Source organism: Leptosomus discolor, chromosome 1, assembly GCF_034619465.1.
Source record: "Leptosomus discolor isolate bLepDis1 chromosome 1, bLepDis1.hap2, whole genome shotgun sequence".
NCBI lineage: Eukaryota > Metazoa > Chordata > Aves > Leptosomiformes > Leptosomidae > Leptosomus > Leptosomus discolor.
This window is the reverse complement of record NC_141391.1, coordinates 149,235,392-149,258,448: the sequence shown is the minus strand read 5'-3', so window position 1 is coordinate 149,258,448 and position 23,057 is coordinate 149,235,392. Positions and strand designations below refer to the sequence as shown.

General features: G+C 40.1%; 1 protein-coding gene across 1 annotated transcript in view; it reads left to right on the top strand.

The window, feature by feature from the left end:
* Window positions 1-7,491: 7,491 nt before the first annotated feature.
* Window positions 7,492-23,057, top strand: part of CALD1 (caldesmon 1) — a 36,094-nt gene continuing 20,528 nt past the window's right edge. The window contains exons 1-5 of the mRNA XM_086461233.1: window positions 7,492-7,592; window positions 12,278-12,424; window positions 14,012-15,032; window positions 15,678-15,761; window positions 20,747-20,895. Coding sequence (XP_086317359.1) covers window positions 7,492-7,592; window positions 12,278-12,424; window positions 14,012-15,032; window positions 15,678-15,761; window positions 20,747-20,895 — 1,502 coding nt within the window. The remainder of the gene's footprint in view (window positions 7,593-12,277; window positions 12,425-14,011; window positions 15,033-15,677; window positions 15,762-20,746; window positions 20,896-23,057) is intronic.

The window sequence follows — 23,057 nt, the reverse complement described above, 5'->3', positions numbered from 1 at the left end:
TTCCCTATGTGGAACTGCTATTCCTGAATGAAATTGAAATTAAAAATCCAAAAAGCACACCATAATAATTGCTGTGATTTGGAAACATGCTGTATATTGCAGAAAAGCCCTTTCCTCTGGCACAGTATCTCCAAAGGGCAGTTTCTCTGTGTTAGGTGCCTTATGCCTGTAAGAGTTTCATATGTACCATTGGAAGTCCACAGACTGTGGGCAATTCTATGGCAAGCAAATTGTTATTTTTTTCCTTTTCCTAGTTTTTACCTGGGTATTTTCGGCGAATAACTTGAAGATAATTTGTTAGTGATTTTTTGAGGGGTTTGGTGGATGCTAGAGTTCTGTGAAAAGGTTTTTTTTACACCCTTTTCGAAGAACAGTGGCTTTTAGATCTGTATTTTCAGTGTGATTGATCAGCTCTCATGAACTCATTTTTCCACAGGCTTTCTCCAATAGTTTACACTGAGTTGTTTGGTAGTTTCTTACAAGTAACTTCTCCTGGAAAAAGGATCACAGTGGAGCAATGTAAGGGGAACAGGCATATCTAAGGGAAAACTAATTGAAAGGATAAGGCCAGGATATTTTATTGTGTTTATGTGGGTGTAGTTGCAAAGGCTGCATTTCAAACTTCCAGCTGTTTAAATTGCGCAATGCTTTTATACGATGTCTGCAAATCATTCTAACATTAGCGTTCTGTTCAAAGTGCTGTACGTGACCTTGCATATCTGTATGGGCCTGTTTTATGGAAGGGTTTTTTACCTTGCATGAAGGTGAAAGACACATTTGGATTAGCTTTCGGAGAGATGCATGGAATGTATCTGCCCCTAATCCTGTTAGCAAATGACAGGATCTGCATTCATAATTCCTCTGCTGTCTCACTGAAAATGTCTCCTAATCACCTTGGCTGTTGACAGTAGGTTTCTTAAACACCTGAAAAAGAGATAGATGCTTGTCCATGTTAAAAGTGAACAGCCATGAATTTTTCTTGAAACCAAATCTGCACCTGCACAGCATCCGTGAGTTGTGTGCATGGGGAATCGGTACCAGAAAACTTTGAGACATCTGATTTTCATTTTTTTTTTTCCCGTTCACCATATGTTGTAGTACTGAATGTATCTGTAATGCCGTATCCCCCAAAAGGGGTTTACTTCAGTTAGCATAAGCCTTCATAGTCCACTCTGTTTTCATGTGTGTTCTGCTCTTATGTTTCAGCTTCTTTCCTGTTTGCAACATTTATTTTAATATTTAGTCTGCTGCGGTGTGTTAAGGCTGTGTCCTCCTCTTGCATATTTTGGGTCAGGAAGAGTGGATGAAAAAAAGATTATTGTATGATTATCTGGTAAAATTATTTTTCCAGGCTCCCTGTGTGCAAATACATGCCTTGTACTTTGTTCATGCAGCACGGTCTTTGCTGTATTTCTGAAAGCTCCAGCAGACATCGTCAGGGACCTGTCTGGCTCTAAGCAATAGTCATTTAGTTATAATCTCTAATCCCCTGGGAAATACAGAGGAGTTTTGAGGCTTCACAGAGCCCAGGCTAATGCTAACACCCATACTTTTGATGAATGGAGCAATAAAAATAGCAGGTTTTGACCATTTGTAGGCATTTCAGAGCATGTAACATTTCAGGCAAGGCCAAAAGAGTTACTGAATGATGTGTATTCTGGGTAATCATGACCCACTATCTTACAGTTTTCATTCTGTCAGTCATGGCTAGGTTTGGCTTACCAGGCCCTGGACAGCCATGTGAACTTGGCTAGATGCTGGATGTTGATGGCAGAGCTTCTTACCTAATCCTGGTGCTTTTGCTATCCTTGCTTCTCCCTGACAGATCTCTTTCCCTCTTCCTTGTCCTCTATTTCTTGATCAACCTTTCTTCATTCCCCATCTCGTGCCCTGCAGGGTCGGAGGCTCCTCATCTATTGCTGCTGTCTGTCTCTCCTCTCACCCTCCCCAGTCCAGGGAGATGTCTTGTTCCAGGCCCCTTCCTATAGCCCAGTCCCTGTTTGACCCCTGCTTCCACATTCCTCCTTTCTGCTCGACTGGGTCTCTGTCCCAGTCTTATTCAAATCCATAATCAATTTCAGTGTCAGTCTTAAATTAGAGACTGATGATTCAGTTACAGAGTCATAGCCACAGCCTACATGCTGATCCACCCTAGGCATGGCTGCATGTCAGTGACAGATGAAATAACTCCTTTCAAGATGGGTCCAGCACTATTGGTGGGTGTTGTCCCTGATATCAATTAATGTGACACCGTGAACATTTTTCCCTTTGGGATTCACCCACTGTAGAGTCCTGGCCCCTAGTTCCTCATTACACCCTGCAAAACCTGGCAGGCAAGTGAAGAAAAAGCGTAAGTGCAAAAGTGGATTCTGCTCATAAGGAAGATTTGTCATCTTTGAAAACCAAAGCCATGTTTCATCTCAAATTTCACACCTTATTTTGGCAGGGTGGATGGTGAATAGATATATTCCAGAAGTTGATTGTGAGTAGATTGGGCATGGTGATGGAGGATTACAGTGTGTGACTGAGATTGGTTTGGATGTCAATGAATCCAATGATTCTCTGAGTTAACTTTTTTAGCGTTTGTCCTTATATGATGTTCGGCGGAGCAAGTACAGGTTGAAACTATAGAAGCTTCCTGCGTATGAGACATATCATAGTCCTGTACTTCCTTTTAAAATACAGCAATCCCTTTTAAAATACAGGAATTCCTTTTAAAATACAACTCTTAAAATGCAGCAATCCTATTAATCTTTGTGGAGGGAATGAAATGCAAGCATTGGTTTGTTAAGAAGCTCTCTATTTCCTAGTGTGCTGCATTAAACAAGCCTTCAAAGCAGGTAACCAAGGTGAAAGTAGAGAAGCAGATGAAATTGAAGGCTGAGTTTCCAGGTCAACAATACATACATAATTTATAATAATTCAGTTTGTGCTTTTTCTGAAACTGTAGCTTTGTTCCTGTTTGCTAATTTGGGAGGCTACACCATACTGTTTTGGAATAAAAAAGTAACATCAGAAATATTTTTAAAAAGAAGGAAATTTTAAACTTTTTTTTTCTTCAGAAAACATTACCTGCTGCAGTTACAGGGCTAAACCAGACACTGAGCAGAGAAGAGTGAAAGCCAATTCTCCTTCCATCCAGTCACCTTGCCTTTGTTTCTATAGTGAAACTTTGCTAAAATATCCCTTATTTCTATCACTGCTGTAGCTACATTATGATCTGTAAGTCTGGTTTTAGCTCATCTAGCTGAGGTGGTGCTTACAGTAGCAAGGCTTGTCTGGAAGGTTTGCTTTTTGCCGTTGCTGCACTCAGAATTAAACTGTTAGGAAAAAACACTGGGAAGGTGTAAAAAGCCTGGCATAAAAAAAGTTGAAGTTGCTATTGCACCCTATTCCCAAGTATAAGAAACCCAAAAGTGCAGTTCAGCTGGAAGCTGCTTCTATCAGTCTAACAAATAAACTGAATCTATTGTGTTTTACCCCCTCTTTATTCATTAGTCTGCCCCTCTTGAAGTATATCCTCCAGGTACAGGACTCAGACAGACCATGTTCTGTTTAATCTGCGACTTTGAGTTGCATTTTGGGAGTCCAAGCTGGGGGAGATACGGCTTAGTTCAAAACCAGCACTGTCTTGCATTTAAAGGGAGATGGTTACATCAGGAAACTTGGCAAAACCAGGCGATTGCTGTAGGTATACGGAAAGTGAAAAACAGTATTTAGGAATCCTCTTGAAACGAATAACTATTTTGCTTGAATGAAAGGAAAAACTCCACTTCCTAATGACAACACAATTTTCACTCCAGCCTCTGTTGGAAAAAATACATTGCACATGATGTGAGTTTTTAATTTTTAAATAGAAAGAACTGTTTCTCATATTCATCGCTGAGAAAAAAAAAATATATGTGTGCATATAAAATACATATAGAGAAAAATTTCTGTCGGGCCATGAAAAATGGTCCTGTGCGCTTGTTTAAGTTCCTCTCCGTAAGATTGCATCGTGTGCTTTTGCTCCAGATTCCTCACAGGCTTTCTGACAGAATGTCCGTCCCAGTCTATACCTACCTCAGTGTCATAGTTTAATGGCATGACTATGTACAATGAAAAAATGGCCCAATAGTGAAAGTCTTCCCTTCCTTACCTTCATTTAAAATTCTCTGATAGATATCGTAGATGATGATGTGAATTTTGTATGAGTTAAAAAGATATTTGGAGGAAATACAGAACTTTGTATCTTGAGCGTGACACATTAGAGACAACAGTTTGCTAAAGGTGCCTGGAAGAACATGTAGGTTTCATTCCTCAAATCTTTTGCATATTTTTTAGGAAGGCCACAATTCTCAATATGCAGGGGAGCTTTTTTAAATTTACAAATGCTTAAGACTGTCTCAATTTTTCATTCTTTCTGTTTTGAGTAAAACTCTTGATCATGTCTGCTGAGTGTTATTTGCAATGAGATATAAAAGAGAAGGAGTTAGATCTTAACTTTGTATACATTCAGTAAACCAGCAATTTGAAGTATAAAAGTGCCTTGAAAGCCAAATTGAATACAGGGACCCAAAAACACAAGGAAGAAGATTTCTGATTCATCTTTGTAGCAATTGAGCATTGTATATTCTGGGGCAAACCCTGTAAGTCCTTACTTATGCCTCAGCTAGGCAAAATGCCCATTGTTCTCAAGTCATATGCCTGAAATATTACTGGGTAAGGGTGTTGCATAAATTATTTTGGATTTTATATACAATAAAGCACCAGAAACTGGAGATGGTGACAGCAAGCAGAAAGCAATTTGCTGTGGAGTCAACAAATACCACATCAACCACAGCGGTATGCACAGCAATTGGGTTTTGCTCCCACTTTTTCAAGTTTGAAAAAGTATCCTTGCTTTGTACACTTTTTTGCGTGTTTGTCATCTGCCAGGGAAACAGATTTCTGGGTGAATTCCACTAAGCTTCAAGGAAAGCAGTAAAAAAGTAACAGTTATCAGCTAGAAGGCCCTTGGCCAATTATTTTCTGCCCAGTTACTTTTTTTTTTTTCCTTTTCATGGGAAATTTCTAAATTAAAACAGGTTAAATATACCACACTGCTCACTGAAAGGTCAATGTCAAGTCTGTTGTGATGAAGTAAAACTGCAGAGTATTACAGACTTCACATATTGAGAGAATTACATGCTTTTCCCTGGGTTATTTCCAACAAGCACTTTTATCTAAATATAATATATGTTGGAGGCAAATTTGACATTGTTTCAGTAGCTGAAGTTTTTTACCCTTCATGTTAGCAACCCTGCATGCGATTTACGCTGAGGTACTCAGACGCGATTTACCAGAGTTATTTGAATGTGGTTGGAGAATCTGCTTGCATTTCATATTATGAAACAGATCATCAGTTTTCAGCCATGAGGAAAAAAAAAATAGGCGCGTGCATGAGTCATTCTGCCTTTGTGCAGAATGATGCAGTGATGTTACAGGCTGGCTCTAACTACAAGGCCCAGGTTTTAGGGCTTGAATCTAAAACCAAAGCAACAGTGTTGTTATAAGCAGAAAACTGCAAGAAATGAGAGAAGACATTGGAAGTCCTGGACATCTACATGACCAAAACTTACATTTTCAACAGAAACCAGTAATTTAGCAAGCCAGGATCTGTCCTAGAGGCTTCAGTGCCATCTTCAGCAATGAAATAAAATCCCTGGCTACTTTTGGCATGAATTACTTGGTAGTCACCAAGTATTTTTGTCATCAGTGTGGAGTAATTTTCCCTTGCAGTTATTTGCTTCCATATCACTTTTTAGACTTCATTCTTTGTTGTGGATTTCTTGCACCTCAGGTTTTTAGAATCAAACTGTTAAAGGGAGGAGTGTACCTACTCTTTCCTTACCTGTGAAAAAACCTAAATGTCAAAAACATGAAAAAGAAAGAAACCAGAAAGAAGACTGTACATGAGTAGGACACCTCTGAAGACTTTTTCTTTCCTGTACTTAACTGTTTTGTCATGCAAACAAAGTAACAGTCTCACTGTCAGATCCTTAACTAACGTAAATAATCTAAGCATTTTTCTCAGCTGAAACAAAAAATTAGTTGTTAAAATGTACACAGTTTTAGCTCTTAGGTATTTTAGATTGAGGTGTAAAGTAGGAGAAAGGCTTATAAAGGTATGGTAGGAAATGAAGAATGCCAAATGTGACAGAAAGAATGTTCTGCTAACCCACTGAACAAGTGGTTTCCCAGCAGAAAAATAATAATCCTTGAACTCTTTGGAGCTATGAAAAATAAGAAAGGATATTAGAAACACACAGTATGAAAATGATGTAAATGAGAAGGGAATACATTGAAAGGTGTGTCAGTCTCTTTTATTTTTCCCAGAGAAATGTGTGGATATCTGGGTAATTTTCCCACTCAGGAGTATTGTCTGTGTAGCTCTGGAGAATGTGTGGGTGAAAAGGATAAAAATATTTCGGAGACAGAGGTAAGTTATGAGCAGAATGAGAAGGCATGTACCTTCTGTAAATTGAAGACTGTACTGTTTAAGTCCAGCAGGTGCAACCGCATAATCTAGTCTAACTTTCCATACCTAAAAGACAAAGGAATTTCACCAAATTGTCTATAATGAACCCAAGAATTGGTATTTTACTGTAGTGTAACTTCCAAAAAGGCATCCATCTTAATGTGGAGATGTAAAAGACGGATGTTCCATCATGATTTGTATATTTAATCACCATCACTGTTAAAAACATGTGCTTCGTTTCCAGTTTTAATTTGTCTGGGTTTAATTTCCAGCCATTGGTTAATTTTATCCACTTGTCTCTCCTACATTCAATGTGAAAAAAATGGTGCATGTCAAATTGAGAAATATGTGAAAAATATGGGTATTAATAAGAGCATTCATGCACAACATTGGACCGAGAACTGTGGTGGCATGTCTGCATGTCTCCAACATAATCCCCTGTTTTCACTCACTACATCTTTTTGAAACATGAGCATTTTGGACAGAAATTCTTCTTGTTCCCTCATAAAAATGAATCTTCTTGAGGAGGTCTGAGCAGAATGCTGGCAGGTTTTGTTGTATTATGGAGGAATGATTAGAAGAAACAGTTTTCCCCACAACTGCCCCCCACCATTCACCACATTTTTAGATACGACTTGAATGAAATACAGCTGACATTTGACACGCAAAGCTTGACAGAGGCATAGACCTCTGGAAGCATGTACATTTATTATGCTTTTCTGAGGTGAAGACTGATCAGTTGTTTATATCTACATTTTGAAGCGTGCCTATCATAACACAAATTAAAATAACAATAAAAAATTAAAAACATATGCAATCGTAAATAAAACGGGACCGAATATCAACAGTGACACACAAAGAGCACTCCCCAGTGGGTATTATAACAGAGTCCATCCTCACCCCACCCATCCTTTCAGGAAGAGCCTGGGTAAATAGAAAGGCTAAGAGAGCAGAAGGCCAAAAAATGCAGCTTCTCTAGACTAAGTCTGACAATGAAATTTGTCATCGAGGACGATTTACCGACATCTTCCGTCTGCCATCAATTTGGAGATACACAAGTCAACAGATGTCACCTCAACTCTTGTGGTGTTAGGTAATGAAGGATGAAGGTCTTAGAAGCAGGTTAGGTTGTGAGTTGGGATGCAGCAGTTTGATACAGGAAGAATGATCTCATTTCTTGGGTTGGCCTACAGAGAAAAACAACCTGTAATAGATGTAAAGGCTTCCAGATAACAAAGTTGTGTGGGAAAGAGTATGCTGAATAGGTTCAGTTGCATCTAATTGAGATATGTGTTGGGAGGGCAGTGCTATGAATGCAAGGTGAGTTTGTAGGCAGGAGAAAAGGAAGAGAGTGGCACTTGAGTGAATCATGAGGTAAAGAAGAGGCAGGTCTGGGATGCCTGTTTAAATTAAAAAACTAATCTTAAAGGCTTTTGTTCTGTTTGGAAATTTTTTCATGTATTTCTGACACTCTTGAGGTGGAGTCAAAGCTCAGATCCACAGCTCTTCTTTCTCCCTGCCTCCTCTAGAACGGAGTACTGTGATCCAGCTTAAACTAAATGTTGGGGTTTTTTATACCCCTCTAAAAAATTAAAAAGAATTTAGATTCATCAGGTTTAGCTTATGACTCAATGAGGGCAGGTAGTGCTACAAATTATTAAGTTTCTCTTTAAACAGAATACGCATTGTTTAGAACAGTGACCAGGTCTTCCTCTGTCTTTATAAAATGCCTACTGTAGTAAGCCCCTGAACTTGATTAGGAAATTTCAGTGCTGTCACAATTCAAACAATAATAATAATGTAGTAGTACTGGGCAAGAAACTCTAAAACCAAAGTGCCCTAGATAATGTTTGAACTGATTTGTGGTTTCAAGTGGAAACCAGTTGAAGCTGGATTGTATGAAATGGTTTCAGCCCCATAATCATCACAGCTGTTACCAAGTTTCTTACTGGGTTATAACTTTATTTAAATTCAGTGCTCAACATAAAACAGAGACAGTGCTGAATGTCTCTGAGGAAGTTCTGAGGCAGATGGCATCGTGTCTTATATTCCCAATCCATCAGAGTTATTTTCCGCTCCAGGCTGTTGTCGCCCCCTGCCCCCATTCAGGGTAACATTTTAGACTTCCTCGAATAATAAGGAGATTTGTTGTTGACTTCAGCAGGTTTGGGATTTCAGTTCTGGAGATACAAATCTGTCTTACCGGCTCAACAGGGCAGAATGTCTGTTCTTACTTGCTATCCCTACCTAGCGTGGTGGGAAATCTCCTTTCACATAGGTGAGATGCTCAGTCTCCTGTACTTAAGTTGCGCTGTGTGGGAAGTATGATGGACTCAGCACTAATGCCTTACTAGAAGCACTTACCAATAACATACAGAGGTTACACTGCTTTTCTCATGTCAGAAATACAAAGGAGGTAACAGGAGGAGCAGCCAACATTCTGCTATCTTTTTTTTTTTCAGTTGAAATTTAGACCAAGAGCGTGTTATCTTTGGTAACAAGGTGTAGGACGGTTTCCAAGTCATCGTCTTTTCATCTGAATATTTAATAAGAGGTGTCGTGTATCAGAAGGCTTGGCATGCCTCTTTGAGATCATGCTGTGCTGTGCTCTTATTGCCTGAGATAGCTGGAACAGCTAACTGTAAAGAGACTTGCCTGCAAAGACTTTGAACAGTTATGTGGAAGGTGACAAATGGATATAAGGTTAGTTTAACTTACTTGTGGGGTGTGTATGCATGCTGGGCAGTAAGGCTTTTCTCCAAGGGTGGAGAAACAATACAAGCCAGCGTGGATCATCAGATTTCCATCTGTCTGATATACAGAGCTGAAATCTTGGAGTCATACTTTTTATTATTTGTTTACTTTTGGTATAAAGAATGTCAGAAGAAGCAGGCAAGTGGAAGATAAGCTCTGAAGAGCTCCCAAATTGACTTTGTTTGTGACAAGTAGCTAGGGAGAGCTGTAACAGTGGGAGAGTGAGGGCCAGTCTTCCCGCTCCCAGTGGAGGGTGCATGAATTCATGTGTCTGCCTGTGATTTACTTTCTATGTGAAATTAGTTTGACATCCGAGACAGCAGAGGAGCTGGCTACGTAGATGACTAAGGAAAAGAGACTGATGTGCCAGCTGAGTTAGGGTGAACGAACCTAGTGCATGAGAGAATGGTGAGATGAACGCTGTAGTCATAAAAGTGTATTTTTCATGGGCAGAAATGGCATTTGTCTGTCTTGCATCATCTTTCCTATGACTGCATTTCTCATGGAAAGTCAGTGGCAGTTACAGTGACTATGTTGAACAGTTTCATAAATGATCCTGCTGTCAGTTTGCTCACAGTGTGGTCATTAGCCCACTAATTAACAGAGCCAACCTGAACCTGTGTTTTCAGCCTACTTTACTGTCAGTCTGTGGTGGTTAGTCAAGTCCACTCCAGCAAAGCTTGTATTTATGAGGCAAAAAACCCCAGCTGTAGCAGCATGATCTGGGAAGTAGTGTTAACATAATTGTAAAGAACATATGATACAGATCTATAAAATACTGCTATTAGTTATTGATATGACTGTTTCCAGATTGTTTGGGATGTTTCATGCATCTGTGCTGGTGAACAGAATTGGTGAACAGAATTGAGTACTTAAGATGATCCTTATGGGTGGAGCCCATATCTGGTGTACTCACTCACTGTAGGAAATTGCTGTGACATGTGGTGAGGCAGTGGGTATACTTAAAAGGATACTGAGAGAGACTGTCAGCTTTCTTAACAGGTGATCCATGTGATAAGTGTCCAAGGACAGGAAATACATATCTGTTTTCATTTTACTTATTTAATGGGTACAGTTTTGTGGGAAATTTTTGCTTGGGGTATTTTTTCTTTCCTTTTTTTAGTTTTCTGAGCAACTGGTGGTTTTAAAAAGGCATTTTAAAGAGGCTTTTAAAAGTTCTTCTTGCTGTGTAGGAGTGTTCTGTGTACAGAGAGCAGGATAAAATACTCCATTATCCTGTGGTGTTACTGCAAAGACAAATCCTGAGCCATAGGCACTGGGAATTGACTCAGTCATGGCCATTATCCAGCTGCCACAGGCTAAGAGCAGTGTGCCCTCTCCTGTACCCTGACATCTGGAGTTTAGAGCTAAAAAGATCATAGGCTTCTTGCAGCCAGAACATCTTACTAACAAGTGGCTTTCTGTGGTCAGTTTGCTAATGTAGTTTTATTCCAGAAAGCCTCTTTCTTCTGCAAATTAAAGACCCCATTTGTTAATTACTGTATTCATATGCTTTCTGTTCTAGACTAAATGAAATGTTGATCCCTCTTCAAATTGCTTTCAAATGACAGGAAGTGTTTTTCCTTGCCTTCCCTGTATCACCTCTAGTGTTTTTTATTCGTATCCTTCCTTTCTTCCTCTTCCACTACTGCGATCCTTCATGGCCATATTGCTTATGGTTTTCATTGTCCTTGAGAGGAGCTCTCTCTACAAAGGAAAGGTTGCAAGTTTTTGAAGTGGAACGTGAAAGTAGCAAATCAAATCCTTTAGTGCACTGAGGATGAAAATACTGTTCTAGGTCTGGCAAGGGTTCAGCCATGTTGGGTTTTTAACTTCCATTTCTAATTTTTAAAGCAAAACTGGGATAGCTGAATCTCTGCTGAACATATACTTTCGCCCTTCTTTCAGCAAAGGAGAAAAGTAGTACCAGAACAAGGTGACAGGAGAGGCTTGGACCCAAAGACGTTGATTCATGACTAAATTAAAATGTTTTAGTTGCTTTTAATGTTAAAATAGTCCTTGAAATGCAAGCTTTAGCTGTGCTTTTACAGCTTTTGCAGAGCTCTTTGTTTCTCTATGTGCCTGGATGTACAGCTAACTTAAATGTGTGACTGCGTAAGGAAGGGTGACTTCTTAACCATTATGTATCAGACCATCACTGGAAGCAAAGTAAATGAATGTCCTGACTGGGTCTGGCACATGTTAGCTTCCTATTTCACTTTCCCTGCACAAAAAGATAAGAGGAATGCAGGCCTTTCCCTTTATCTCACACAGTAATAATGCACCTCAGCAAAGATTTGAATGGGCTGCAGGATTATTAGGATTGTAATGTCTTGCTTTCCTTTTCAAGTAGGATGAAACTAAATGTAATCATCTGTTGGGTTAGATGAACACAATGGGTTCTCAGCTGCAGGCTTTCATCACAGCAGTGATCTTGTATGATTTGGCCTGGCAGGGCTCAGGGCTCACAAAAATTTTGTAGGTGTCAGATGTTTGGCACTCAGAACTGACCACTGAGCGCTGTTGTCATATTTGTGTCTCCCTGCTTTCTAGTCTTTCAATTTTAGAACACTGTCACCATTTTCAGCATTTGATATTTAGAGAAGGCTAATGAAAAGCTGCTTGGCTAAGTCAAATTTCAGTTACATGGGCTTGAGCAACAGTCTGCTCAACTGCTGCTATGTGCATTCTGGCAGGATCATGGTGCAGTCTAGCAGGATGTTTGCTCAGCTACAGAGCTGGGCTTTTATGGTCTTGGTATTTTCTAGGAGCAAACTGACGGTGTGGTGTGGCTGCTGCCTTCACTGTGACTGTTTTGCCGAGTTCACTTCTGGAAAAGAAAACACAATCAAGCTTTAAAACTATGCATCTCAACTTCACAGAATATTTTATAAACAGCATATGGAGCAGCCACTGCAGCCATGCTTACTGTGCTCTGGTCAACTGCTTTTTGGAATTTTTCAGTCAACAGTGTGCTATACACTATAACCCCTTTGTTTCCCTACTCGTAATGCTTTGTTTTAGGCTGTCCTACCAGAGAAATGATGATGATGAGGAAGAAGCTGCCAGAGAACGTCGCCGACGGGCTCGACAGGAGAGGCTGCGGCAAAAGGAAGAAGGAGATCTATCAGGAGAAGTAACGGAGAAATCGGAAGTTAATGCCCAAAACAGGTAAATATCTGAACTTGTGTACTGACAAGTTGACAGTAATTTTTGTTCATAGCAGAAAAGTATCCTGAAGAGGTCTGTTTTGCTACTTAAATTTTAAGTATGAGGTTTGACCTTCCTTTTTCTGAAGAGGACCTAACTCTTTGAGGATACCACTGGCTGTGTCTACACAGTGGGTGGGAGCATCACTGAAGCTGGGCTTGAGGCCATGCTCATGACCTATTCTCAGGGTGTCCTCAGGGTTGTCTATGGGGTAACTCAGCTGGGGTTCATGGAAGGAAATACCTCTGATGCATCCTGCTGCCAGATTCCCTCAGTCATGACTGCATCTGGCCTTGCAAACCTCCACACCTTTTGTCCTGCCTACAGGAGCCATGGTGTCATGCGGCCAAGGCACATGGGATTGGTGGGCACCCAGGCCTCAAGTTGCAGCTGAAATATGCCTTCAAGGTGCTGGGTGTGAGCGCTAGACCTCAGCCCTCATCTGGCATCGTCAGTCATACAGCTAAAAACAGCAAAGATGCTTACTGAATGAGGTGCCACTTGTCACAAGCTGAGTGGAAAGAGCTAGCCTTCCAGTCTGCCATCATTTATTCAGTTTCACATAGCCACAAGAAATATATCCAGATTTCCAGTAACCATAACACAATTGCTAGAAGAAACCAGAAATAAACATAATGATATCAATCTAATAGATACTGAGCATAAGCAGCATTCTATTAAAGACAAGGAGAATGGATATAGATAGGAAAACAACAACATTTCTGACTTCTCTTTGCACAATAGAGGAAAAAAAAAAAAGCTAGAAAGAGGGGAGAAACCTGCACACAGGAGAATCAAACACCTAAATTTTGAAGAAGTCAAAAACCTCCAGGGACTGTGAGCAAGATCCAGTCCTGAGTCCTACAGGTGTTGAATAGCATGTCTTAAACTAGGAGATGTGCTCACTCCCTTTTCTAACAGGTTGTTGTCTCTGTACAGACAATCACAACCACACTGCACCCTTAATTGTCAGACTATCTCATTATGGACTGTATCTGTGGATGTTGTTGCTGAACAGGAGTACCTTCTTGATGCCAGAGAAGTTCACTGAAGTCAAAGTATCTTGCTTGTGTAGCACCTTCAAAAATTTTGCCTGGTGGGAAGACTGTGCATAAGACATGTATGCTTTATGCCAAGCCGAAGGGGCTCTTAAAGCAAGCTAAGGTCTTCCAAGTATTCTGCTGCAGGGTGCAGAGGGGGAGGGTGGATTTTTCAGGGCTGTTTTTATTTCAGCTGCTCCAAGCGTCAGGGACTGTTCCAGTGCCTACTGAGGTCAATAAGACTTCTGAGGACTTCAGCGGCTGTTGGAGCTGGCCTGGAAGGGAACCTTTCCAGGTTCTGACATTGTGAAACAGTGCATTCCTATATATGAAGAAACGCCAGTATAAATCCCCAAACCATTTTGCTAAATTTTGAAGTATGCAACCTGTTGTGTTTTCAAATTATGGAGTAATGTTATAGCAATCTTTTTTTTGCTAGAAACAGCAAAGCTTATACATTGTTAGAAAGATTTTTTTTTTTTAATGCAAAATTTTCACTTTTATGTAGTGTGGCAGAAGAGGAAACCAAGAGTAGTACAACTACAGGGGGAACAGATGATGAAGCTGCATTGTTGGAGAGACTGGCAAGACGGGAGGAGAGACGCCAAAAACGTCTACAGGAAGCCCTAGAACGTCAAAAGGAATTTGACCCCACAATCACAGATGGGAGCTTGTCACTGTCCAGCAGGAGAGAAGTAAACAATGTGGAAGAAAATGAGACCACGGGGAAAGAGGAAAAGGCTGAAACACGCCGAGGACGCTATGAGATTGAGGAAACGGAAACAGTTACTAAATCATACCAAAGGAACAACTGGAGGCAAGATGGGGAAGAGGAGGAAAAAAAAGAAGAAAAAGACAAGGAGGAGCTACAGGATGAGAAGCCAAAGGAGGTCCTCGTAGAGGAAAATCAGGTAGATGTGACGGCAGAAAAATCCACAGATAAAGAAGAGGTAGTAGAAATAAAAAATCTAGCTATAAATGCACAGGAACATAAAGCAGAGAATGATACAAATGCTGTGCCAGAAGGGGAGCAGAGTATAACTGATGCTGTAGATAAAGAGAAGCTTAGGGATGAGGAAAAGGCTGAGGAAGAAAGTAAGAAAGCAGAAGAAAGGGAGCAACTTGAGGCAGAAGAAAGGGAGAGGTTAAAAGTAGAGGAAGAAAAGAAGGCAGCTGAGGAAAAACAGAAAGCAGAGGAGGAGAAGAGGGCAGCTGAGGAAAGAGAGAGGGCTGAAGCAGAGGAGGAGAAAAGGGCAGCTGAGGAAAGAGAGAGGGCTAAAGCAGAGGAGGAGAAGAGGGCAGCTGAGGAAAGAGAGAGGGCTAAAGCAGAAGAGGAGAAGAGGGCAGCTGAAGAAAGAGCGAGGGCTAAGGCAGAAGAGGAAAAGAGAGCAGCTGAAGAAAAGGCTAAGCTAGAAGCAGAGAGATTAAAGGAGAAACAAAAGATGGAAGAGAAGAAATTAGAAGATAAGCAGGTAAAAGAGAAGAAAGTACAAGAGGAAAAACCTCAAGCAGCTTTCCTAAGAAAACAGGTACAGTAAACATTTTGCACCAAAATAATACACCTGTGGTTTGTGAGAAATGTAATGCAAGAAAAAAAAAAAAAAGATTGAATTGGAATTTCCTCACAGCTTTCTCTATTCGTGCATTGAGATGACTAACGTTCATACTCTCTCTCACGCGCTCTCTCTCTTTAAAATAAAGCTCCTTAGTTCTACTTACCAATAATGCATTGCACAACATGCCCGACCTCACTCCATCGTTCAAAGAAAACCTTGCATGTTCAGACCTCTGCATGTTTTGTTGGTGCTTTTTTTCTCAGCTGCTATAAACTGGCCTAATGCAGTAACACATGAGGTGGAGGCAGACACATCTTGGCACAAAATATTATGAGCACCTGGTAAACTGTGTGAGGAATGTGTGTGTTAAATGCAATCACAAGAGAGGGCTGTCTGCTGGGACATGTGAGCATGATGCCATGCAAGTGAGAAAGGCTCAGATGGGAATTTGGAGAGGGTGGAGGGAGCACAACTGCACACAGAGACGTGGGCACAGCAGCATATGATGAAGATGTGGCTGCACACAGGATTGGTACATGAACACAGTGTGGAAACAAAAGTTCAAAGAGATTTGATGTTTTCATATTAAAAAAAAATATTAAAAACCCAATATCAAAGGGGGAAGAAAAAGAGGTTAAAGTGGAAGCTAAAAAGGAAAAATTACCAGATGAGAAGCTCCGACCCACCTCCAAAAAAGATCAGGTAACTTGTAAACCATTGCTTTAGATGTTGTAGGGAAACTCAAGAAAATAAATAAGGGCCCTATAACTGAAAGTTGCTTATTCAGCAAAGTACTTAAGCATGTGCTTCGCTTCAAGAACGTGGGTAATCCTGCTGAAATAAATAGGGATGAAGCTACTTATGTGCTTAAAATGAAGCAAATGCTTAAGTATTTTGTTCTTTTGGGGCTTTAGAACCAAGTCCTGTTTGTCGTAGAACAAATATTTCAGGAAACTCAGTTCGATCAATAACGCAAGGACGGTTTGCACCCTAGGGATGAATTTTTCAGGACTGTATTAACTAATCATCCTACCCTGGTTTCCTCCCACTTTACTGTGAACGTTTTCCCTATGACTGAGACCTACTCTTGCAATAATAATAACAATAATCTAGGCCCTTTGGCCACCTGGCTGCCTTAACTAATGATTTTCCCCCAAACTGCAACACCCCATGATATGAACTGTGCGTACCCAAGATTCTTCTTTTGTTTTAAAGAGAAAATCTACAAAATTTACTGCATTGCATTTCCACTGTAAACACAGGAGCTGGTGCCATGGTGTTTTACTGTATGGTAAGTAAATAAGATTTGGGGACCATTTACTCTTCAGGTTACAGCTGGGCCCAGGGAGCCATGTTCAATGTTGTGTAGCAACCGTTCTTGGTTCAATGCAGCAGGTATCAAAATACCCCCTAATCCTAATCAGACATCAAGACTGGTCAGGGCCTTGGAGATTTGAATTTGTTTGGGTTCAGCTATGTCTGTGTGGCTTAAGAAAAGAAATCAGCACAGAAACCTAGTAACAGGCAGCTTGCTCCCTGTCAAGTTGATTGGGAGCATTCAGGGTTCTAGAGGGTCCAGTCCAGGGTCCTTATTTGTTGGATTAGTTCACAACATGCTGTAGATGCTTAGCTCACCTTCAGAGAACGATGAAGGCAGATCATATCGCAAGGTTTTACGTCCAGTTGCCTGGCTTGATCATCCAAAGTATCATATTTTGAGTAAGGTGTATGTGAGATTGAAAAGGCAAATGAAGTGATGAAGATGGTTAGAAGAAAGGTTCCTAATGAACAGGAAGAGAGATTGGCAGTAACTAGAATGAGTTACCCTAGAAAGGGGAAGAGTTAAATGACACCTAATGGAGAAGCTTCACTATAGTGCACTAGAAAAACCAAACAATCATTCTACTCTAAATTAACCTGATTGTGAAAGCAGAGGAAATAGCTTTGCGAAAAATGAGGTATGGATTATATTAAGAGTTCTTCATAAAACAGAATAGGCTTATAATATTCACTGTTGCACACAGTCTTTGAATATTACAAGTAAATGTAAAAAGGAGACTGTAACTTATCACAAATACTGGTTCTCAGGGGGACTTGAGACACAATTGAACTGCTTGTGTTTATATGGAGCTCGGTCAACTCTCACTGGAGTTCTCATCATGCTTTTAAACCATAGCCACAGGGCTAGATTATTCCAGGAAATTAGTAAGACTTTTGAAAGTTACTTGTAATTTTAGTGCTTCCATTTTTGGATGTTGAAGCTGAGATAAAAAGTCCCACTTCTAGTGCAATGTTGAATAGCTATCCATTGAATGGTAAATCTTTTGCATTGTGTGTCAAGCTGAGCATCTGAAGTGTTTTGCTCAGTTTTGAAAATCTTAGTTTTTTCTTCTTGGCTTGTGAAGAAATATTGACAATCCCAGACTTCAAACCAAGTGAAGACCAGACTCCTATCTCCACTCCCCACCACCACCCCTAGCCTTCAAGGGCATACAAATTCAATTAGTCCTATTTCTGAACCATATATGCAGTTAAGTGCATGACAGTATATCATGAACAAGATCCTGAAGGAATACAGTGTATCTACATAATCAGATTTTACTTTTGCAGTTGTGCAACACAAACATATGTCCTTTCTTAATGTGACCAAAATCTGGCTCTCAAAGTTCAGGTTTTGATCGAATTAGCAAGCAAAATCTGTCTCCTTTTCTGAACTGCCCCACAATTTTTGGTTCTCAAAAGTGGCCTGGAAACTTCATAAGAACAAGCTTTCTCATGATGTGAGACTCCTGGTATTTCCTGCTTCCAGTTTGGCTAGACGTGCTGCAACAGTTGATTTTCTCATGGTATTTGGGTATGGTAGTTGGCTCTAAATGGAAACCCTAGATCCAGATGCCCTCAGCTTTTAAGTCACCAAATAACTGAACTCAAATAAAGAATCAGATTTGCCAAATGATCCCAACCTCAGTAACTGATTCACTGTGTTCTGAAGGTGTTCAAACTCTGGATTTAGAAATAACACCCTAACAGGAAAGAAGCAGTGTAGAGAAAGATTAAAATATAAATAAATAAAGGTGGAAAATATCTAAATGTGCTTTTAGTCATATTCTGTCTTGACTTGATGGTCAAGATTTGTGAGAGCATGTGAACTGTTTTCAATTCAGGTAATACCACCCGTCTACTCCAATTGGAGTCAGTGTTGCCCTTTTTGCTGAATTCAGCAGAAGCTGAATTAGCCTGTAATTTAGGGAAGCACTGAGACAAGGCAAAGTACTTTTTCTGTGGCCTGCCTTTGGAACAGGACATAATGTTTCTGCTTCTGTGCTAATCCATCTCTCTTTTGGGATTAAAATTAGTAGAAGGATTGGGCCCAAAAGCTGTGAAGTGTTTCTATAATATCTTGTTCTATCATTATTTTAAATAAAGAGGCCAAGCTGTATTAATGATTTTCTCAAATGCAGACACATTACCATAAATCCTACTGGCTTCTGAAATGCTGTTTCCTAGCCTGTTAATTTTTAAACTGTATTGTTTTAATATTATTTTTCTCAGTGATTTAAATTAAGATGTAAGAGATATGACCCTCCCCAGTGAACTTCAATACATCAGACAGCTGGAAGTATTGGCTTTTTAATGAGACTTAGAAAGGTCTTGATGAAAATCTCAGCAAAGGAAATCCTATGCTTTCAAAATCCTAACACAGACATCCTGGCATGCAAAATCTTGCAACAATCAACATTGCTGGTTTCAGCATCACCCTGACTGGGACTGAATGATTAGGAGATTGCTAGTATGCAGCAGAGATTTTTGCTGTGAACATGATCACTAGCTACAATCTTGCCCAGATTTGGGAGCACCCAAAAGATGTTGCTGTCTGATGGCATACGTTAGGCTCAGTGAATAGCTCTGGTTGTCTCAGCCCAGCTCCTAGAAAACAGAAAACCATTCCTTGAGGCTGCTAGTAATAACGGCCTTGTTTGCTAGCAGTTACAGCATCATGGCCAAAGAATGCACAGTCATGGAAACTGAACTCCCCCCTTGTCCATCTGGGCACTTCTTCCAGGTTGTGGCTAAAGCCGGTTGGCAGCAGAGGGTGGGGAAATTCTCCACTGCTGCTGCCTGCTGTCAGGACAGAGAAAACGTCTCTGTGGTTTGTGTCCAATATCCCTCACCAGTGGCAAATTTTCTTGAGTAGTTTAACCACCCAGTGCTCACTCATAGTGTGTGCCACCTTGACGTTGTCTGTTGTGTCAGTTTCTGTGAGCAAGCAAACTGGCCTCAGGTAAAGTCAGAGGCTGACTTTTGGACTCGGCAGCTTAATTCACACCTTAGGAGGATCTTGACTTTGAAGACTCTGAACTCATCCTTTATTGTTAAAGATATTACATCTCCAGAAGTTCTTCTTTGATGGGAAAGTATAGAAATTTTATTTGATTTGGGGATGTGTGTGTATTAGATTTTTATTTCAAGGTGCAGTTTGGAATGCCATAAAAGAAGTTGTGTTGCAGACAGGACTGTTACGGAAGTTCTTTTTCTTTAATTAGCAACAGGCTTCCAAGGGACAGAAGTATTTTTTTTTTTCTAAAGGTCCTCATATGAATTTTTCATAGCAGTTATTTCTTGCTTGCCAGCTAGAATCTTCCTCCAACATGGTAGAGCTGGAAAACAAAATAAAAATTTGGAAAAAAATGTTTCATCTACTGCTGTTGGAAGTTTATTTAGACTGGTAGTCTAACTAACTGAGTGGGAATAATTCTACCTGAGGTTAAAGAACTAATCAGCCCATATCCTCCTCCTCTTATCAGTGTCTAGCCATGACTCAGAATGCTGGGATCAGGCCATCTGTGGTATTGATAAATACTTCAAGTTCATAAGTCTGAAGGAATACAGGAAAGTGAAATCTATGCACTAAATATACTTGATTACTATTAAGAATTACAGTACAGGGCTTTGTAAGGATAGAGGGAATTTTTGCTTTGGAGTTTCCAGAGAGAACATTTGCTTCTTCATAGGATTAAACATTCATGTCTGGTAACACTATCCATGACTAGACCCTGGTAGGATTGTGTTTTTGCCGGAGTAGGTTTTATGCTGATATAAAGACAGTTTTGTGTTTTGGCCATTATTATTGTGATACTGAAGTATCCATCTGCTATGACACTGGAAAGAGCATGAACTTTGTCGAGCAATCTTGACAGTCGGTGAAGGTTATGTGTTATTTTTATTGTGTCAATGCACGAAACCTTGCACAAAGAATGTATCAACAAGCATAATCCCAAAGAGTTTGCAACCTAGAATCTTAATAGGCAATACGTGAATGATGCTGCAGTGGGAGGGAAGAGGGTTGGGGTGCCACAGTGGGGTGCAGTTGCAGAATGAAGCAATGTGGTAGCATAGTCCCATGCAACAAACTTTCTCAGAAGACTGATCATTTTATTCAAGATGTTTTAATCTTGAATTCAAGTCAGGACAGCAGAGTAGTGGTCGGTCACAGTTTAGCGCTTTACAGACTACCTCTGCCATAAAGCACATACACATTTTGAAGACAGTTGCTTAGTGAATCATTAATACCAAGAAGTCAGTCTTGTTCCTCAGCTGTTATTTAGAATGGCTCATTGAGACTTCTTTTTTTGTTTGTTTGTTTGTTTCTTGGTTTTGTTCTGTGATTTATGGTATCTCCTGAGCAGGTAAAAGATGACAAGGATAAAGGAAAAGCACCCAAAGAGGAAATGAAAAGTATCTGGGATCGTAAGAAGGGAGTTCCTGAACAAAAGGCACAAAACGGAGAACGTGAACTCACCGCCCCAAAACTTAAATCTACTGAGAATGCTTTTGGGTAAGTTTCAAGTAAGCACTGGGCTTGCTTACATTATAGCAGTGCAGGGGACCATCTCTGGCTGTCTGCTTCATAGCCTTCTAACAGCTGAGTAGAAGACTTGGGTTGTCAATATCAGCAGAGGCTGTAGCATTCATTGGGTTGTAGGTATGAATTAAGGCTCTTGGCCTATTTTCTAACTGGCCCCACACTCTGGCATTAGCAAAATGAAGTACAAAAAGCACATGTACATAGTCTTGCTCCCTCAGTAGAGACAAGTGGCTTATTTTTGCTCTGCTGGGGCTTTGTTTCCTTGGACGTTTATTTCTAATATCTGCACAGAGGCCAATAATGACAATAGCTCAGATTTTGTGTTCTCTAATTTTTTAAGTCAGATCTCAATCTTTACCGAAGTAACCTGTTTCCAGTTACCCACCTGCTTTTAATCAGACTCTGCAAATCAGTCTGAAGCACAGCCCAGCTGGTAACTCTTGAAAGAACTTCTCTCTTGATTTCAAGGCAAACCTTGAAATTAATGGCTTCTCTATGAAAGTGATTTTTCAGTTAGGTGAAAACCTATCCTAATCAAAATGTTCCATTTTTTTGTCTTCTTATAAGCTGTATCACGGTTTGATTTTTATTTTTTTATTCAAGGAAATATTTGCCTTATCGCTATATTGGGAAAAATCAATGAAGGTAACAAATTTCTAAGCGAAAAGTTTATTAAAAAAGTAGTCTACCTGCTAAAAGGAAGGGATACATGAAGCAGAGCACAAGTTCTTCCTTTTAGCAGAAAACCAGGTATGAATAGGTTAGAAATCTAATTTCTTTTTTCCTTCTGCACTTTTCTTCCTGTTTTACACTGACACAGGCAAAGAAAAGGTTAAGCTCTCCAGGCACGTTGAGAAATCTGTGCATGGCAGATGGGATTTGCTGTTGTATCTTCCGGGAAAAACAAACTTTCTCAAAATAAAATGCAGTTCAAAAGTCCCTGGAGACACCCTGACCTAAGGCCAAAAGACAGAGATGGAGATGGAATAGCAGGAAATTAGTCTTGCTTAGGACTGTCCTGCTTCATGACTTGGGTCACATCATCAGTAATATGAGAATGGTTTTCTAAAAATATTTTTGTTGTGTTTTCATTTGCTTTACTTACTGTGGGAGACAGGCCTTAGTGGCAACATGTAGATTTGAGTTTCCACTCCCTTTTTCTGTTTTTCTTCTCCTATTTCCCAAATGTGGAAACAAGCCTGTTTAATAGACTTTTATCAGCAGAGTAGAGGACTTGTGTTGGCAACATCAACAGAGTCGGGTTGTTAGGTATAAATTAAGGCTCTTGGTCTGTTTTCTAATGAACTGTCCCCACATGGTTGGGCTTTGCTTGGAACTGTCTTTATTCTTGTTTTACATGAACATATCAAATACTAGTTAGGAAGCTTGTAACTTGGCTAACTCTCAGTGGTGAGGACTGAGAATAAAATAGGGTAGTAGAGACTAAAGAAAAATCTTATCTGTGTCTTGTTCGTCTACGTCAGTCAGTAAGAGAAATACAGAATAAAACCACAATTTATGGCTTCCCCTTTCCATCTCCCCTCCCACCTGCCTTCCTCCCTATTCTCATACAGGACTGCAAAAGTCCTAAATACGATGTAACATGTTTTTTCACATTGTTCTGACATTTTTGGCTCCCAGAAACCACTTCTTTCCTTTTCCTCCTTGTCTGAAATCTGGCAACTAACTTCATTTTTTAGCACCAAAGGGGTGCTTATGAAACTCTTCCTCCACCCAGCATCTCAATACTAATTTCCCAACGTTGACAGTAGGGCACAGAGATTCCCAGAATCTGTTGAAAACAGAGTAGTTTGGGAAGTGGAGGAAAATAAGCAGAATTACTGCAAGTTTATTGTTTGCTGTTTTGGATTATGCACAACCAGTAGGGGAAGTCCTGTAAACTGCATGAGAATAAAATAAGCTAGAAATTTAAAATGTCCTTCTTTGTAAGGAGGACAAAATAGTCACCTGAGGTCTCCAAACAAAAATGTTAAGACTACATTCTACCTTTGGCTTCTATCAGTTGAAAGCTGAGAGTAGCTGTTAACTTCATTGAGGCTATCTGCACTGAAGTTACTGAGGACTGACCTTTCTTCTGATATAGAGTGGCTATTTAGTAAGAGAATCTTGGC